Genomic DNA, 20461 nt, shown 5'->3' on the forward strand with positions numbered 1-20461 from the left:
TTAGTCTGTTCAAAAAAATAGCATTATTTGCATTTTTCCTTAACAAACTCAAACATTCACTGGCAAAACTGATAAATATCTCAAGGGTTTGCTTTACTTTGAATCACTGCACTAATATTTAGTTGCATAACCATTATTTCTGAGAACTGCTTCATGTCTGTGTTGCATGGACTCAACCAACTTCTGGCACCTGTTAACAGGTATTCCAGACCAGGACCATTGAACTACATCCTACAATTCATCTGCATTACTGGGTTTGGCCTCAGAAACGGCATTTTCGATGTCACCCCACAAGTGTTCTATGGGATGGAGGTCCAGGGGATTGGGCTGGCCACTCCACAACGTCCATCTGGTTCCTCTGGAACTAAGACTTTGCTCGCTTACTGGTGTGGTTTGGGTCATTGTCTAGTTGAAAGACCCGTTTCAAAGGCATTTCTTCTTCAGCATAAGGGAACATGACCTCTTCAAGTATTTTGATGTATTGAAACTGATCCATGATCCCTGGTATGCGATAAATAGGCCCAACACCACAGTATGAGAAACATCCCCATAACCACCATGCTTTACTGTCTTCAGTGTACTGTGGTTTGAATTCAGTACATGGGGGTCAGAGGACAAACTGTCTGCGGCCCCGAGACCCAAAAAGAACAATTTTGCCCTCATCAGTCCACAGAATGTTGAGCTATGTCTCCTTTGGCCAGTCAATGTGTCCTTTGGCAGATTTTAACCTATTCAGTACATGTCTTTTTTCAGCAATGGGACTTTGGGGGGGCTTCTAGCTGATAGCTTTGCTTCACATAGCCTTCTTCTGATCGGAACAGTACTCACAGGTAACTTTAAGTCTTCTTTGATTTTCCTGGAGCTGATCATTGGTTTAGCAATTGTCATTTTGGCAATTGTTCAATCCATTTGAATGGTAGTTTTCCCACGTCGTTCAGGCTTTCAATGCCATTTTTAAGGCATTTGAAATCATTTTAGCTGAGCAGCCTATAATTATCTGCACTTCTTTATATGTTTTTTCAACTTTTTAATCAAAATCCACTATTCCTCATGCAAATTTGCTTCCTTCCTTCCTTCCTTCCTTCCTTAAATATGGGCCATAATTTACACCTGTTTCTTCACACAATCACTCACCTCACTAATTGACCACAACACTGCTATCATTTTGAACATGCCTCTTTCAATTACAGATTCAATTACACAGAATGAGCAGCATGTCAAGACTGTTGGGTCTGTTGGTTTTCCTTTTCAGGTTCATAATTGTATACAACACTCACTAGTGTAGAAATATCACTTCTCCCAAAAATATTATTCAGGAGGTTAGTAATGTTGGACTGCTATTATTTCAAACACAAGTGTACATAATCTGATGTCCAGCAAAGGGTCACTTCAGCACTATGGATTACAATAGCACAACATAATATTACACTTCCTGACATTAAAAAGAGAACAAGAAACCCACCGGAGAAGGTGCCTGTCACCAGCACCCCAACATCTGTGATTGGCCCGTTGACGTTGTCCAGCAGGTTGGAGTCAATCTGAAGGGTGAACTTGTTGTATTCCTTGGAAGACACCTTTACCAGTGACGCATAGTTCGCTGAAATGGGTGGATCTTTAAAAATAAAATAAAAATGATTTAGATTTTGAGACTTTTGCTCAACTGTACATTATTAGTACGCATGCAACAGCTTCGTAATTCTAATGTTCACGGAGCAAAATGTCCTACTTGTGATGCCTGTCCTGCAGAGACGAGACTCTGGAGTGCTGGGTAGTCCACAGCTCTGAGTCTCCACTGTCAGCCTGTATTCAGTATAGTGACGAAGGTCGGACACAGTTTTATTGCAGCAGGTGTTCATTGAGTAGTTCTTGCTGTTGTCCACAGTCACCTGGAAGCCAGAGTATTGGCCCTTGGGTTTGGTCCAGGACAGGAGGATTTCTGCGTTTTCTGTGTTTGGCCCAGTACATGTAAGGTTTGTCACCGGGCTTGCATCTGTAGCATCAAACAGAATTGCATTGGATTTATCATTGTTGCACAGTTTTTTTTATATGTACTCAGTTGAAAGACAAAATGATTTGAAAATAAGATTGCAATCAGTGTACTAAAATGAATCAAGATGGTGTGACCATACTTGTGCATTTGGAAATCCCTCTTGGAGCACCTTTGGTTCCATCGGAGGTCACTGTGGTCACATTAAAGTCATAGCTGCTGCCAGGAACTAGATCAATGAACGTATACGTTGTATCTTTAATTGTTATATTACTCATAGTCCCATCTGAGCCTTGCGAGGTCAGATAGTAACGATAGCTTTCCTTGTATTCGTCGGGTTTGTTCCACGTGACTGTGATGGTCTCCTCATTTGTAGAAGTCATAAGATTCTGCACATGGAACGGCCCTGGTTGTGTGAAAGAAATTTCAGCGAATTAAATGTTAGTGGATAGTAAAGGTGAAGCATAGAAGTGTGTGTGTCTGCACACGGCTTGGGTACATAAATAAAACCCTTACTTGTATTGACCATGTAGATCTGAACCCTCTCACTCTCAAAACCCATCGCACCCACTGTTGCAACGGAGAAGTTGTAAGAAGTTCCAGAAAGAAGGGTATCAAAAGTATGACTAGTTTTGGAGGTATTGATGTATTTTTCTCCCTGGGCTGATGGTTTAGTCAACTGGTAGAAGAACGATGCACCGTTCATCAGCGGTGCTTCCGCCCACCTGATATCAATGGAGCTGGTTGTCTTGGACAGGATCTCAATCGGCCCGGGAGGGTTAGGGACTGGAGGGAAGAAATTGCAGAATTTCAACAAGCAGAGTAACCAAAATATGAACACTCAAAGGGCCATACTAATAGTGTTTTATGTTTTCTATAACATATGTAACACTAAGATTTTCCAGAATCACAGTCCATTTTGCCATAACCTTTTAGTTGTCCTACATAACTACTGTATACATATACATATGTACTATTGTACACACACACACACACACACACATATATATATATATACACATTTATATACATATATATATACACACATTTATATACATATATATATAATATATATATACATATATATATATATATATATACATACATTTATATACATATATATATACACACATTTATATACATATATGTATATATATATATATACACACATTTATATATATATATATATATGTATATATACACATCACATCACAGAAATTTATAATCAATTTACAACAGGTATTTTTCTGAATGTTGTCATCTGGACCAATGTTTGCACTTTTGTTTGGCTGTTTAAATAAAAAAAATGGATCATATTTAAAACATATTTAATATATTTTTTATTTTATATTTCATAAGATTTAAAACAGGTAAACCATTACAGTAACTATTTCATTGCCTTTTATGTTTGGGCTTTGTTACAATAAAGCTGTTATTAAAAAAAACATTTATTTGTGAAATGACCACACAGCCATTACAATAATTAACATATTCATTGGATTTCTTTAACCAATCAATAACAGCTGATTAGAAAGAGGATTTTTTGTCTTGCATTATTGTCTTGTGTGACCAGTGTGAGGAACCGTTATTAAGTTATAGTGCATCAGCTACTTGAAAGCACCATGAAGGTATGAGCATCAGCAGGCAGTGCCACATGATGACACATGTTAAACTAATCATTAAAAATTGAAGTCAAACAATGTTGCACTGTTGTGGATTCCAAATGTCCCACATTTTCATGGTCAAGTGAACACAATAAAAACCACTGGATGCCCATGGAATGGAAGATTGGCAAAAAAAATACTGAAAAACTGCTATAAAATGAATGCAATTGTGTAATTTACTAAATACGAAATAACGGAAAAAATCTAACAATTGTGTCATACTTACAGGTTGCGTTAGTGATGAATCCAGATGACGCATTGAAGGGTCCACTATATGTGGTTACCATGGCAGTGTAAAGCCTTCCAGCAGACAAGTCTTTAAACTCATAGTAAGTACTGGTGGAGTCCAGGGAGACTTTGGAACTGCTGCTTAGGGAAACTTCATAACGCTCCACTTTCCCAGGAGGTTTGGTCCACGACACCTGGATTGAACTATTGGATCCCAGGCTGGAGATACTGGGTTGCACTGCTTCAGGCTCTGTTAATGTGCGGAGGAGGAAGGATTATTGTCAATCTCCATGACAATAAAAAACAACAACCAAAAACAGAAATGGCAGGTCTTACTAGTGTACTGGGAGGTGCAGATTGCTTTTCCTTCGATGCCATTTGCTGCTCTGACAACAACGCAGAAGGTGCAGTTGGTCCCGGGGGGAAGCTCTGAGATCTCGGCGACTTCTCCTGCGACGATATTGTTTCGGGACCCGCAGTCTGTAGTCCCAACCCAATATGTGTAATCAGGCTTGTGCTCCAGTGGTTTTGCCCAAATCAGACGTACAGCAGTTGTGCTTAAGGTTTCAGGTTCCAAAGATCTAATTCCATGAGGACCTACAAACAGAATCAATATAAAGCAATAATCTTCTTTTATATTCCCTCACTATTAAATATGCAGCTCTCGCCTCAGTGCAAAGGCTACAGAGATGGCTAAAACTTAAAGATATGGTGTAGGGACTCTCCCAGGTGCAGGGACAGTATCTTAGATTGGATATATATACATACGTGTAAAGTAGGACACTGTCCCAGGTGCTGCCTCAGTGCCATCTGGTGTCCGTGTGGTGACAGTGAAGCTGTAGTTGCTCCCAGAGAGAAGTCCAGTGACCTCTTTCTGTTTGTTTGAGACTACTTCAGATGAAACAATGGAGCCGTTGTTGGTCCGCACCACGTACGAGTAGTAAGGCTTGCTCTGTGGCTGTTCCCACATCAACGTCACTGAATTTGTGGTGATTTGTGTCTGGGTCAGATTGGTTACAGGATACGGTCCTGAGCAAATGAGACAGATAAGAAATAGTGGATGTGCAGAACAGATATCTGTTTTTATGTGTCAGATTTTGGAATACTATAAATAACGTATGTGGTCCGCCACACAGGCACGAGGAGTTTGGAAGTTCGTGCTGTCGTGATTACTCAATGCTGACTGTTTATTTACAGTACCAATTGTTTACATATACATCTGCAATACCGTACTTTAACGGTAATATGCAATTACTTTCCACTGCACTTTAATTCGGATAGCTTCTGCCAAAACCTTATTTGTACTACCTTAAATCAATGTTATACTGCTCATTTTAGCCTAACTTATTATATCTATCTGTAAAAATTCTGTCTATAATAATAGCCGCCTGTACATTTTTACCTGTAACCTCTATAAACCATTAGTATATTATGTCCATTGTACATATCTGTAAAATTTCTACTTATAGTAATATCCACCTGTATATCCAGCTGTAAATCTTGCTCACAATACTTGTTATCTATATGTTATATTCATAGGACTAAAACCCATCTGTAAAATTCTGTTTATAATAGTATCCATTTCTAAACGTATTCAGTACTTATCCATGTCCTGCACTTATGGAACCAGTGTATATCCTGCACTTACTGCTATTGCACTTCTGGTTAGACCTAAACTGCATTTTGTTGCCTTGTACCTGTACCTGTGTAATGACATTAAAGTTGAATCTAATCTAATCTAATCTAATCTAATCTAATATGTAAATTGGCACTTCCGAATGGCAGATTGTACATGTATAAAGGTTACTACATAAAAAAAACTTGAGTAGTAAAAGTAAAAAATAAATTCAAGTATTGTGTAAACTGTGTTTACTTAATTACAATTGAGAAACTATATAAAAACAATTGAGACGTGTAATATCTCTTTAGGGACTTGTAACTGTTACTATATCACAATAATAAAAATGATAGCCAGAATCAGATAAAGAAAGTATACCAGTTAACAAATAACAAGATCAAAGATCAAATTTGGAAATAGATGGATGACTAATCTAGAAACCCACACTTGGACAAACCTTTGAAAAATAGAAATAATAAGTAAATAACCCTGGTGTGTTAGTCACACTCACTGGTGTAGTTTTCTGTAGTCACTGCACTGCTCTGATAGTTCAGCACGCCTTCCGTAACGACAGCGATACTGTAGAGGCTCCCAGACTGGAGTTGGTCCAGCAGGAACCAGTTTTTTCCACTTAAGGTAGAGTTGGACACAACTGGAAAGGGCCCCGGTCCATTTAAGGAGCCTTTAAAGCTGTACACGCTGAAGTTGTACTGATTGTGGTCCATGCCATTTGGAAAGGGCCAGGTGAAGTTGATGGACTCCACAGTCTGAGACGTCACCGTGATGGGTCCAGGAGGGTTGGGAACTGATCAGAAAAAGGAATTCTGTTTTGTTATTGCTAGATTCAGACGCTACAGGCATTTCTTAAATGAATGTTTGGCAAAATCCGGTAGAACATAAGGTTTAAAAATCCCAATGTCGATGTAACTCACAAGTTGCGTTGCAAACGGAGTTGTTATTCTCGTAAGGGCCACTTTTTGTGATCACCACTGCACAGTAAGACACTCCTGGTGTCAGGCCCGGAAACTTAAAAGTGGTGGTACTCAGATTTGGGCTTTTTTTCACCAACTGCCCCCCTCTGAACAGCTGGACAGCGTAGGAGTCCACCTGCCCAAATGCTGGTGTCCAGCTCACTGACATGCTTGTTGTGCTTCCTATGGCCATGATGGCAGTAACAGCTTCAGGTTCTGTAAAATAAAATATATTATGTAATAAACATTTAGAAACTCCTTAGTTTTAGCTCTGCCTGAACATGTTCAATTAACTAGACCTAACAGAATAATTCTTACACAGCTTTGTATTCTATATGCAATCAAAATGTAACTGTATTCTGACAACTTGGTATAGAAATATCTTAAAATGCATTTTCTAAACCTGTAATTCTTCATTTTTCATTCTCTGTGCAGGAACTTCACCTTTAATTTTAGCAAATTATTTTCAAAGGGCACTCCAGCGATTTTACACATGAAGCTCAGATTAAAGGAACCATAGAAAATAATAGTAATATCAAACAGCCTTAAGGATATTTAGTTTTCTGGTCTTTCAAAACACTTGCATTTCTGCATTCCTTTGAATAGTGCTGAATGCATTTTTGATTAAGCAAAATTTTTCCAAAGCTTTGAATACATACTTGTGTAACCTGATGTGTTTTCAACTGCAGACATAACACCTTCTACAACTGTAAGCACTTTAAAAGAGTAAAAATTCCCAGGGGTCAGATTGAAGAAGGTGTAAGTCTCCGTCTCAGTTGAACCATTCTGAACCAGCGTGGCGTTCAGGAGCGCGTACACCAGGTAGGTGTAGGAAGGCTTGTGGTCACTTTGTCTGAGCCACTTCAGCCGGATGGTCGTGGTGTTCACATCCTCCACTGAGAGGTTGGTCACGGCTTTGGGCACTGCAGCAAATACAGCAGAGAGTTATGGGAGACCAAAGGCCACAATAGAAAAAGGGCATTTTACATTTTTTTGGTATACTGAATCTTTTTAAAGGTCCCATGGCATGAACCTTTTACTTTATTTTTTTAAACATTAATATGAGTTCCCCCAGCCTGCCTATGGCCAATGGCTAGAAATGGCGATAAGTTTAAACTGATTCCTGGGTATCCTGCTCTGCCTTTGAGAAGATGAAAGCCCAGATGGCTCGATCTGGAATCTTGCCCCTTATGAGGTCGTAAGGACTAAGGTTACCTCCCCTTTTTCTGCTTTGCCGCCCAGAGAATTTGGCCCACCCATGAGAGAGAGACATCAGGGTTTTAAAATGAGCAGAGGGGGCGGGCCCCAAACCCCCAACCTCCACCTTGCCCCCAGTCTCCCTATAAGACAGACAAAAAAAAAAGGGAATACTAAAGAAAGTCTTTGGGGACTGGCTTAGTGGGGAATTCGCCAAGGCTAAATTTTGGGGGGAAGAGACTTCAGATACAGTATTGGGGCCCACTAAGGTTATAAAAGGATTTCGTACGTATTGGGGACCACTAAGGTTATAAAAAGGGGGCTTCAGAACAGATTAGGGACCCTAAGGGCCACAAAAAACACAAAAGAGCCCCATGTCGGGGACCTTCAAGATTAAGGAGTTTTGAATACAAAATAATTAATATATGTTTAAAGAAAGGCCCTTTCGTGTAACGAGTTTTTCCACGGGGGGTTCATTTCCTGTTGTGCTATTGTGGAACGGTTGTATTATTTCCCGGTCCGGGGGGGTAACAGTGCGGTATGTGATTTTTGGTTTAACAGGGGTCCCGGTTTTACGTGGGTTTGATTTTAAAGTTTTGGTAAATGTCTGGCATCCTGGGGGTTAGCCCATTTCCCTTTACGAGGGGTGGTAGAAAGGGGGCTAAAAGGTAACACAGGGTTGGGCACGGGAAAAAATGAAAAAGTCAAATTTTAAATACAAGAAATTTAAATAAGTAGATCATAATATCTTTTAATATTATTTTAATTAGTTTGAAAAACCAGTAAAATTTGGGTGTGGTTCGGATAAAAAATGGGGTTAAACAAAGAATGGAAAAACTACAACATAAATTTGAAATGTATATAAAGTACTTACAAGGAAAGTAAAATAAGACAATGGCCAAAAATCAGGGGTCCGACCTTTTTTGAAATTTATATTGTGGAAAGTTCAAGGGAAAGGGTCCAGCATGTGTTTGCCGAGGCATTTTTATTTTGTAGTTTGCCACCAACAGGCTGGTAGGTGATATAGTAGCTGATGTTTGAGGCATCCTCCATTAAAGCCGGAGTCGCCCACTTCAGAGAGAGCGAAGAGTTTGTCCTCTGACTGAAGACGATGGCGCCAGGAGGTGTGGGATCTAAGAGGTATGAATAACAGGTGCATTATTCATGTACCATAAAACTAAATCCAATTGCAAAACACTATTAGAAAAAATGACTCTTGTATCGAGCTGCAAAAGATCTGAAAACCAAATTATTAACATCATTAGTCAATAACAGCATAGGTTGTTAAACCTACCAGTGGCACTTGAAAACTGATCAGACATCGCACTAAAGTTTCCAGCTACAGCGGTCACTGTGATAAAAAAGATCCTCCCAGGAGGTAAATCAGTAAAGACGGCTGTGGTGACTGCTGTTATGTTGCTATACAAAGTCTTTCTCTCATTTGAAATGTTCACAACGTAGTTATCAGCTCTCCCGGCCGGCAAAGTCCAGCCGATGTTCAGGAAATTGGTTCCTCTTGCTGTAATCCTGATGTTCACAGGCTTCTCAGGCCCTGTATGATAAAGAAGTAAAAGGAGGTTTTGTCTTTTTCATGATTAATTAAATACATAATAAAGCACATATACTCTTGTTGCTGTAAATTTCATCAATGAAAAACATCAAATATATTGCAATGTGATCTATATATTCTGTATATACGCCATACTTCCAATCCATGTATTCCTAATCAATCTAATGTAAGATATAGTAAAAGTAGTGTAAAACATGTTGTATATATTCTAAAATAGTGCCAACACAAATAACATTGACAATATATTAACTCAAATTACCAAAAGTGAATCAATACAATTTATCAACTGTGATAATATATACATATAATACAATAATTTGATTTTAAGTGCCTTTTGATCAAGTAATTAATTAAATAATTAATTAATTAACCAACTAAGTGTTGCAGCTTCACATGCATCATAATTCTTGGTTAATGCTGCCTTTTATGAACACCATTTCCCACAAGCCCAATGAAATTACAGGTTAAAGTAACCTGAACCTGTAATGTCACACTTGACTTTAGGTCCTCCAAATGTTTAGATCACTAGAAAACCATCCTTAAAGGTCCCATGGGGCTCTTTGGATGCCTATATAGGCTAATACTGGTATCTGAAGTCTCTTTTATGTAGACCTTAGTGGTCCCCTAATACTGTATCTGAAGTCTCTTTTATGTAGACCTTAATGGTCCGCTAATACCGTATCTGAAGTCTCTTTTATATAGACCTTAGTGGTCCCCTAATACTGTATCTGAAGTCTCTTTTAGGTAGACCTTAGTGGTCCCCTAATACTGTATCTGAAGTCTCTTTTATATGGACCTTAGTGGTCCCCTAATACTGTATCTGAAGTCTCTTTCCCAAAATGTAGCCTTGGTGCAGAATTACAGCCACTAGAACCAGTCCCACAATGAGCTTTCCTTAGGACATGCCATTTCTATGTTTGTAGCAGGGGGGTACGGTGCCTTGCTCAAGAGCACCTTGGCAGTGCCCAGGAGGTGAAGTGGCATCTCTCCAGCTACCGATCTACATTCTGTACTTCGGTTCATACCGGAACTTGAACCAGAAACCCTCCCAACCCAACTCCCTGTGGACTGAGGTACTGCCACCCCAAAATAGGTACCATGTAGTGGAAAAACATGTCATCGCAACCCACTAAGTTTTTGTAGAGATATTTCATGCCAGTAACATGGCTAAAAATAGCATATCCAACCCTGTCTGTCAAGCCAAAACAAATACTCCAGAAATCTGCAACACTAAATTGTCCAGAGCTACAACCCAAATCTAGCACAAACAGAACTGCTCTAAGTTAAGACCACTGCAGAAGCTTCTCCACCAGGTATCCTCAACAGACGTCCTGACATAAACCACATCTACTGTAAATGCTTACTTACTTGTGTACTGAGAAACAGCTGTACTCTGTCCAGTACTGCCATCACCTGCCACTGCAGTAACAGTCATTTTATACTGAACACCAGCAGTCAGGTTAGTAATGTTTTTCTGTGTTTGAGCCACATTGTCATTGTAATTTTCAATTCCATCGGTCCACTGTACTCTATAGGAGGAGACGTTTCCTTCTGGTTTAGTCCACATCAGAGATATAGAGGATGTTGTGAATTCAGTGACCCTGAGGTTCCTGACCACTTCAGGCTCTGTGAGTGAGAGATTCGGAGGGAGAACGAATGCATAAGCCATGTTCTTGTTACTCATCATTAGTGTAACACAGTATAATCATCTTTGAATTTGACACCTGTGGTTAATTCATGTTGATATGACAGTCAAATATGGGTTATGTCTATGACAAAATATTGAAATAACTTCATCAGAAAACCACTAACTCAAGTTTAAGTCAAGTACAGTCATATACAGTTAACCTGGAGGATAACTAAAACTGACTATGATATTAATGTAGATAGCGAACCACTGCACATCTTACTTGTATACAGGGAAATTGTCTTGGCCTCTCCTAAAGTTGCATTATCTCCAGCCACTGCTATGACAGCAAAATGGTACTGCACTCCAGCAGTCAGTTGTGTTACATTTATGGTTGTTTCCGTAACATTGGCATTCAAGTTATTTGTTCCATTTGTCCATTGTACTGTAAAGAAAGAGCTGTTTCCTTCTGGTTTAGCCCACATCAGAGATATGGAGGATGCTGTGATTTCAGTGACACTGAGGTTCCTGACCACTTCAGGCTCTGTGAGCGAGAGAGAAGTCGGAGGGAGAAAGAATGCATATGCCATGTTCTTGTTACTCATCATTAGTTTAACACAGTCATCTTATCTTATTTAGTATAGAAAATTGTAAATCCGCGATTTGCACAGGCCCTCGAGTAGCATATGTTGACTGTACATTTGTCTTTTAATTGTTTTTAACCCTATGCTTGTCGTTGTGTCTTTAACTCTCGCAGTTAAGTATGATACTCAATGTCCAAAACAAATTTCTCCTTAGGGAGACCAATTAAAGTACTTTGACTTTGATATTTGTGTTTGATATTTGGGGTTAATTTCAACGCACACGTGGGCAATGATGGAGAGGCATGATTAGGAGGAACGGCCTCCCTGATCTAAGCCAAAGTGGTTGTCTGTTGTTGGACTTCTGTGCTGGTCATGGATTGTCAATCACAAACACCATGTTTAAACATAGGGATGCTCATAAGTGTACGTGGTACCGGAGCACCTTAGGCCAAAGGTCACTGATCGATTTTTATAATCGTTTCATCTGATCTGAGGCCGTATGTTTTGGACATTCGGGTGAAGAGAGGGGCGGAGCTGTCAACTGATCACCATCTGGTAGTGAGTTGGGTCAGGGGGTGGGGGAAGACTCGGGACAGACCTGGTAAGCCCAAACAAGTAATACAGGTAAATTGGGATCATTTGGAGGAGGCCCGTGTCCAACAGACTTTTAACAGACTTTTAATTTAATAATCCAAGCCATGTACAGTAAGGATGGGTTGCTGTTGACCTCAACTGAGGAGGTAATAGGGCGGTGGAAGGAGCATTTTGAGGAACTCCTAAATCAAGCTAATACGCCTTCTATGGTAGAGGCAGAGCTGGAGGATGATGGGGTTTTGTCGTCATTTTACCTGGTGGAAGTCGCTGAGGTAGTTAAGCAACTTCACAGTGGCAAAGCCCCAGGGATTGATGAGATCCGTCCAGAAATGCTGAAAGCTCTGGGTGTGGAGGGGCTGTCTTGGTTGACACGCCTCTTCAACATTGCGTGGAGGTCTGGGACGATGCCTAAGGAGTGGCACACAGGGGTGGTGGTTCCCCTCTTTAAAAAGGGGGACCATAGGGTGTGTGACAATTACAGGGGTATCACACTTCTCAGCCTCCTTGGTAAAGTCTACTTCAAGGTGCTGGAAAGGAGGGTTCAGACGATAGTCAAACCTTGGGTTGAAGAGGAACAACGCGGATTCCGTCCTGGTCGTGACCACGGTCAGATCTTCATTCTCGCAAGGATTGTGGAGGGAGCCTGGGAGTATGCCCAACTGGTCTACATGTGTTTTGTGGATCTGGAGAAGGCATATGACATGGTCCCCAAGAGATACTGTGGGAAGGGCTGCGGAAGTATGGGGTGAGGGGGTCCCTTCTCAGGGCCATCCGATCTCTGTATGACCAAAGCAAAAGCTGTGTCCGGGTTCTCAGCATTAAGTCGGAATCGTTCCAGGTGAGGGTTGGCCTCCGCCAGGGCTGCACTTTGTCACCAATCCTGTTTGTAGTATCTATGGACAGGATATTGAGGCGTAGTCGGGGTGGGGAGGGGTTGCAGTTCGGTGGGCTGAGGATCTCATAGCTGCTCTTGGCAGATGATGGGGTCCTGATGGCTTCATCAGCCTGTGACCTTCAGCACTCATTGTATCGGATCTTAGCCGAGTGTGAAGCGGCTTGGATGAGGATCAACACCTCTAAATCTGAGGCCATGGTTCTCAGTAGGAAACCGATGGAGTGCCTTCTTCAGGTACGGAATGAGTCCTTACCCCAGGTGAAGGATTTTAAATACCTTGGTGTCTTGTTCATGAGTGAACGGACAATGGAGCGGGAGATTGGTTGGAGAATCGGTGCAGCGGGTGCGGTAAAACATTCAATTTATCGCACCGTTATGACAAAAAGAGAGCCAAGCAAGAAGGCAAAGCTCTCGATCTACCGGTCAGTTTTCCTTCCTACCATCACCTAGGGTTATGGAGGCTGGGTCATAAAAGAAAGAACGAGATCCAGGGTACAAGCTGCCAAAATGGGTTTCCTCAGGAAGGGGGGCTGGCGTCTCCCTTAGAGACAGAGTGAGAAGCTCAGTCATCCGTGTGGAGCTCAGAGCTACTGCTCCTTTGAATCGAAAGGAGCCAGTTGAGGTGGATCGGGTATCTGGTAAGGATGACTCCTGGGGGCCTCCCTAGGGAGGTGTTCCAGGCACGTCCAACTGGGAGGAGGCCTTGGGAAGACCCGGGACTAGGTGGAAGGATTATATCTCCAACCTGGTTTGGGAATGCCTCGGGATTCCCCAGTTGTAGCTGATTTATGTGGCTCGGGAAAGGAAAGTTTGGGTACCCAATACCGGATAAGCGGACGGAGATGGATGGATATATGGTAAATTAATGCTAATATGACAGTCAAAAATGAGTTATGTCTATGACAAAATACAGGAATAACTTCATCTGAAAACCAGTAACTCAAGTTTAAGTCTAATACAGTCTTATACAGTTAACCTGGAGGATAACTAAAACTGACTATGATATTAATGTAGATAGCAAACCACTGCACATCTTACTTGTATACAGGGAAATTGTCTTGGCCTCTCCTAAAGTTGCATTATCTCCAGCCACTGCTATGACAGTAAAATGATACTGCACTCCAGCAGTCAGTTGTGTTACATTTATGGTTGTTTCCGTAACATTAGCATTCAAGTTATTTGTTCCATTTGTCCATTGTACTGTAAAGAAAGAGCTGTTTCCTTCTGGTTTAGTCCACATCAGAGATATAGAGGATGCTGTTATTTTATTGGCAGTGAGGTTTCTGACTACTTGAGGCTCTGTGAGGAAAAAGGTATTATGGGAAAATAAAGACTTTATGAAACAATTTCATCACACAAATTCTTCTTTAAGTCAGTCACAATAGTAACAGTGCCACCAGAACCATGTTGCCTCAGCAACATTATCAAGCTGCCTCATGCAGCTGGAAGTTTATCTAGCATCTTTGTGTTGTGACACTTCTTAAGACACCCAGCGTTATCTTTAACAAGTGACCAAAGCCCCTCATCTGACTTCTGATATAACAGAGTAACAGCAGCTTGACATAAACACTTCCCTGGATCACTAGTCCAGTAACACAACAGCAGGGTGCAGTATAAATACAAGATGAGGGAGACAGAAAAAAAAAATTCAGAGCCAATGAAAAAAATTGATTGTGGCCAGTACAGAACCTACACTGTTGTGTTTTTCAGAGCAGAGATGCCCATCCAAGAAGCTACAAAAGTCAAAAATTTGTGTTGTAAAATAAAACAACACTTCCTTTCTTGTGACTGACTAACAGGTCCAAAAGCAAAGAGGACCAGAGATGGGAAGTAACGAAGTACAAATACTTCGTTACTGTAGCTACTCAAGTAGAATTTTCTGATATTTTTACTTTACTTTACTACTTATTTTTGTGGCGACTTTTTACTTCTACTCCTTACATTTTAACACAAATATTGGTACTTTCTACTCCTTACATTTTACAAAATTGGCTCGTTACTTCAGTTTTTACAAGAGGTTGTCATGTCGGAAAATAGCGCGGACACGCGCCACACACCGCGAGCGGGTGCGCGCGCCACACGGAGAATAAAGTGAGAGAAATGAAAAGGAGACAAGCTTTCCCCCCATCTCAGCTGAGATTGTGTGTGTGCGCCTTTGATAACTGTAAGTCGCATAACTCATGTTTTCAGTTCACTTAAGCCTGTTGTATTGGTCTATAGTTCTTTCACATTTAAAGTAAGTTAGCTAGTGATTTTGGTGTGTTCTTCACCTGTTAGCTAGGTTGCACGTTGGTCTTAATGAAGCATCAACACTTTCACCTGCTCTATTCGCATGAGTTTTTGTTTTTTTTGACCGAACTTCAGATAATGTAATTGACAAGTGGATGGAAACTTAGCTAGAGAGAAGTTGTCTCCGTCTGTGTTTTAACAGACACACTTGGGGTGAAGTTGGAAACCAGAATCAGCTTTAATCCAGTCCTAATCTAGTCCTCAACTTTCACATCATTTCACTGGAGTTATCCTTAATATTGTTTACGTCATCAATACCATATTCAATCTAAATGGATGGTAATACATCTACTGTACGTTGCATTTGACGCACGACTAAGACAACTCAACAGATTCTGCATTCTGCATTAATTCACAGCAAATCATTGAGGCTTGATGGTGCTAACGTTAGCACATAGTAGTATGGATGGTGCTAACGTTAGCACATAGTAGTATGGATGGTGCTAACGTTAGCACATAGTAGTATGGATGGTGCTAACGTTAGCACATAGTAGTATGGATGGTGCTAACGTTAGCACATAGTAGTATGGATGGTGCTAACGTTAGCACATAGTAGCATGGATGGCGCTAACGTTAGCACATAGTATGGATGGTGCTAACGTTAGCACATAGCAGCATGGATGGCGCTAACGTTAGCACATAGTAGTATGGATGGTGCTAACATTAGCACATAGTAGTATGGATGGCGCTAACATTAGCACATAGTAGTATGGATGGTGCTAACGTTAGCACATAGTAGCATGGATGGCGCTAACGTTAGCACATAGTAGTATGGAGGGACGCCATGATTGAAAATGAAGAAAACAGCAAGACATTCCCATCATCCTCAACCTTATCTGAAAGAAATGTTTGAGACAGTAGGCATCAAGAAGGACTCCTGGCCAATGTGCTGGGGAACGTCTTCATTAATGTCTGTTTAGTCATTCATTTTTAATCCTTTATTTTATTTCCAGAAGCCGTATTTGAGCACACACATAAGTGTAGATTCATTGAAATGTTAAGGGGAAGATTAAAAATAGAAACTGGATCTGTGAATTCTCACAGAATCACAACTGAATTCATATCTTGCTAATAAGTCAGAATCGTATTAACCTGGAGTCCCAGTTTCTGTCATAATAACCATATATGTTATGTTTTAGGCCTATTGGCAGACAGCCATTTAAAATGTAGCCTTTGCCATATAAAGACATGTCCTCCATGTCCACTGAAGTTCCTCAGCATCTCTCTAGTAACATTTGAGTGCTGCAGGTAGCTTTGCATAAAAAATTCGCAAGGCTACTTTTACTTTTATACTTTAAGTAAATTTCCAAGCCTGTACTTTGTTACTTTTACTTGAGTAAAGAAGTTTAATCAGTACTTCCACTTTTACCGGAGTATTTTTTAACACAAGTATCTGTACTTCTACTTAAGTAGGGAAAGTGAGTACTTTTGCCATCTCTGAAGAGGACCAAACCATTATTTAGGAGTAAAATCTGCAGGACTTAATATACTTATGATGTGCCTTGAAATAAAAAGAATACCACACAGAGGGATTTCAGTGACAGTGAGATTCCTCTGAGATTGTGAGCAACCGAGAGGTGGATGCAAAGACAACAACAATGGCAGCAGAATATATTTCATATGTGACAAAGTACAGGAATACTACCATCTTAAAACAGAAGCCAAATGTAAACGTCTACTTACTTGTGTACTGAGAAACAGCTGTACTCTGTCCAGTACTGCCATCCCCCGCCACTGCAGTAACAGTCATTTTATACTGAACACCAGGAATCAGGTTAGTAATGTTTTTCTGCGTTTGAGTCACATTTTCATTGTAATTTCCATTTCCATCAGTCCACTGTACTCTATAGGAAGAGCTGTTTCCTTCTGGTTTAGTCCACATCAGAGATATAGAGGATGTTGTGATTTCAGTGACACCGAGGTTCCTGACCACTTCAGGCTCTGTGAGTGAGAGAGAAGTCGGAGGGAGAAAGAATGCATAAGCCATGTTGTCGTTACTCATCATTGATTTAACACAGACATTTTTGTATTTGATACCTGTGGTTAATTTGTGCTGATATAAGAGTCAAAAATAAGTTATGTCTATGTCAAAATACAGGAAAAACTTCATCAGCAAACCAGTAACTCAATTCAAAGTCTAATACACTCGTATACAGTTAACCTGGAGGATAACTAAAACTGACAATGATATTAATGTAGATAGCGAACCACTGCACATCTTACTTGTATACAGGGAAATTGTCTTGGCCTCTCCTAAAGTTGCATTATCTCCAGCCACTGCTATGACAGTAAAATGATACTGCACTCCAGCAGTCAGTTGTGTTACATTTATGGTTGTTTCCGTTACATTAGCAGTCAATTTATTTGTTCCATTTGTCCATTGTACTGTAAAGAAAGAGCTGTTTCCTTCTGGTTTAGTCCACATCAGAGATATGGAGGATGCTGTTATTTTATCGGCAGTGAGGTTCCTGACTATTTGAGGCTCTGTGAGGGAAAAGGTATTATGGGAAAATAAAGACTTTATAAAACCGTTGCACAAATTCTTGTTTAAGTCAGTCACAATAGTAACAGTGCAACCAGAGCCATGATACCTCAGCAACATTATCAAGCTGCCTCCATGCAGCTGGAGGCTTATCTAGCATCTTTGTGTTGTGACACTTCTTAAGACACCCAGCGTCATCTTTAACAAGTGACCAAAGCCCCTCATCTGACTTCTGATATAACAGAGTAACAGCAGCTTGACATAAACACATCCCTGGATCACTAGTCCAGTAACACAACAGCAGGGTGCAGTATAAATACAAGATGAGGGAGACAGAAAAAAAAAATTCAGAGCCAATGAAAAAAATTGATTGTGGCCAGTACAGAACCTACACTGTTGTGTTTTTCAGAGCAGAGATGCCCATCCAAGAAGCTACAAAAGTCAAAAATTTGTGTTGTAAAATAAAACAACACTTCCTTTCTTGTGACTGGCTAACAGGTCCAAAAGCAAAGAGGAGGACCAAACCATTATTTAGGAGTAAAATCTGCAGGACTTAATATACTTATGATGTGCCTTGAAATAAAAAGAATACCACACAGAGGGATTTCAGTGACAGTGAGATTCCTCTGAGATTGTGAGCAACCAAGAGGTGGATGCAAAGACAACAACAATGGCAGCAGAATATATTACATGTGTGACAAAGTACAGGAATACTACCATCTTAAAACAGAAGCCAAATGTAAACGTCTACTTACTTGTGTACTGAGAAACAGCTGTACTCTGTCCAGTACTGCCATCCCCCGCCACTGCAGTAACAGTCATTTTATACTGAACACCAGGAATCAGGTTAGTAATGTTTTTCTGCGTTTGAGTCACATTTTCATTGTAATTTCCATTTCCATCAGTCCACTGTACTCTATAGGAAGAGCTGTTTCCTTCTGGTTTAGTCCACATCAGAGATATAGAGGATGTTGTGATTTCAGTGACACTGAGGTTCCTGACCACTTCAGGCTCTGTGAGTGAGAGAGAAGTCGGAGGGAGAAAGAATGCATAAGCCATGTTGTCGTTACTCATCATTGATTTAACACAGACATTTTTGTATTTGATACCTGTGGTTAATTTGTGCTGATATAAGAGTCAAATATGAGTTATGTCTATGTCAAAATACAGGAAAAACTTCATCAGCAAACCAGTAACTCAATTCAAAGTCTAATACACTCGTATACAGTTAACCTGGAGGATAACTAAAACTGACAATGATATTAATGTAGATAGCGAACCACTGCACATCTTACTTGTATACAGGGAAATTGTCTTGGCCTCTCCTAAAGTTGCATTATCTCCAGCCACTGCTATGACAGTAAAATGATACTGCACTCCAGCAGTCAGTTGTGTTACATTTATGGTTGTTTCCGTTACATTAGCAGTCAATTTATTTGTTCCATTTGTCCATTGTACTGTAAAGAAAGAGCTGTTTCCTTCTGGTTTAGTCCACATCAGAGATATGGAGGATGCTGTTATTTTATCGGCAGTGAGGTTCCTGACTATTTGAGGCTCTGTGAGGGAAAAGGTATTATGGGAAAATAAAGACTTTATAAAACCGTTGCACAAATTCTTGTTTAAGTCAGTCTCAATAGTAACAGTGCAACCAGAGCCATGATACCTCAGCAACATTATCAAGCTGCCTCCATGCAGCTGGAAGTTTATCTAGCATCTTTGTGTTGTGACACTTCTTAAGACACCCAGCGTCATCTTTAACAAGTGACCAAAGCCCCTCATCTGACTTCTGATATAACAGAGTAACAGCAGCTTGACATAAACACATCCCTGGATCACTAGTCCAGTAACACAACAGCAGGGTGCAGGATGAATACAAGATGAGGGAGACAGAAATATATAGAGAAAATTATAAAACTACTGACTGTGGCAAGTACACAACCTACACTTGACTGTTTGAAAGCAAAGAGGAGAGGACTAAACCATTAATTATGAGTAAAATCTGTAGGACTTAGGGACCGTTCTGTATTTATGGAATGGACCACCGGAGGAAAATACGGGAGGGTTGTGTCTTTTCATACTTTATTGAGGAGAGGGTCATCCAACTTTTTTTAGTTTAGGGGAGAGTCACCCAACTTTTTTTGAGTTTAGGGGAGGGTCACACAACTTCTGTATTCATTAAAACAGCAAAATTTCAAAGTGGCTTGTTTGGTCCGTACATTTTCATGTAGCTCCGCGTAGCTCTCTCAGTCTGGCCCCCCCCCCTTCCATCGCTAGCAGATAGGTCCCACCTGTTTAGTCAGCCAGACAATTTGAGCTGTAGCTTTGTAGAGACCGTGCGATTTCCCAAACTGAATAAATCCTGCACGCACATATAAACACAAAACTGCTTTGCAGTTCCATTGTGTTGTAACTAAGACATCTGTTGAAAAAAATAATTTTATTCTTTAGCAATATTGCCGTACTGTTTAGTTCAAAAACAACAAAAACACCAACGTAGGAAAACATAGTGGACCGGACGCAAGGTATGTTTTGAAAAGTCAAAGATTGTGGACAACACGCAGCTGGGTGTTCATGAGACGGGAGGTCTCCAGGTTGCAGCCATACCAGACTCAAATATTCTTTTGGTCCCGGTGATCCAATCCATATGCCATGCTCTTATTACTTCTAATTAGTGTAGAACTAAATAATCATCTTTGTATTTGATATTTGTGGTAAATTCATGCTTATATGATAGTCAAAAATGAGTTATGTCTAT

The 20461-nt window shown here is 40.3% G+C and overlaps 1 protein-coding gene across 1 annotated transcript in view; it reads right to left on the minus strand.

The window, feature by feature from the left end:
• Positions 1-20461, minus strand: part of ptprjb.1 (protein tyrosine phosphatase receptor type Jb, tandem duplicate 1) — a 61972-nt gene that overhangs the window by 13632 nt on the left and 27879 nt on the right. The window contains exons 6-23 of the mRNA XM_032523388.1: positions 18462-18719; positions 16908-17165; positions 13974-14234; positions 11146-11406; positions 10604-10861; positions 8960-9217; positions 8613-8798; positions 7128-7391; positions 6430-6684; positions 6171-6302; positions 6009-6131; positions 4648-4908; positions 4216-4476; positions 3878-4129; positions 2504-2773; positions 2130-2393; positions 1727-1990; positions 1463-1612 (exon numbers count right to left, since the gene is read on the minus strand). Of these exons, the coding sequence (XP_032379279.1) occupies positions 1463-1612; positions 1727-1990; positions 2130-2393; positions 2504-2773; positions 3878-4129; positions 4216-4476; positions 4648-4908; positions 6009-6131; positions 6171-6302; positions 6430-6684; positions 7128-7391; positions 8613-8798; positions 8960-9217; positions 10604-10861; positions 11146-11406; positions 13974-14234; positions 16908-17165; positions 18462-18719 (4236 nt within the window). The remainder of the gene's footprint in view (positions 1-1462; positions 1613-1726; positions 1991-2129; positions 2394-2503; positions 2774-3877; positions 4130-4215; positions 4477-4647; positions 4909-6008; positions 6132-6170; positions 6303-6429; positions 6685-7127; positions 7392-8612; positions 8799-8959; positions 9218-10603; positions 10862-11145; positions 11407-13973; positions 14235-16907; positions 17166-18461; positions 18720-20461) is intronic.

The sequence above is a fragment of the Etheostoma spectabile genome, chromosome 8 (assembly GCF_008692095.1).
Source record: "Etheostoma spectabile isolate EspeVRDwgs_2016 chromosome 8, UIUC_Espe_1.0, whole genome shotgun sequence".
Lineage (NCBI taxonomy): Eukaryota > Metazoa > Chordata > Actinopteri > Perciformes > Percidae > Etheostoma > Etheostoma spectabile.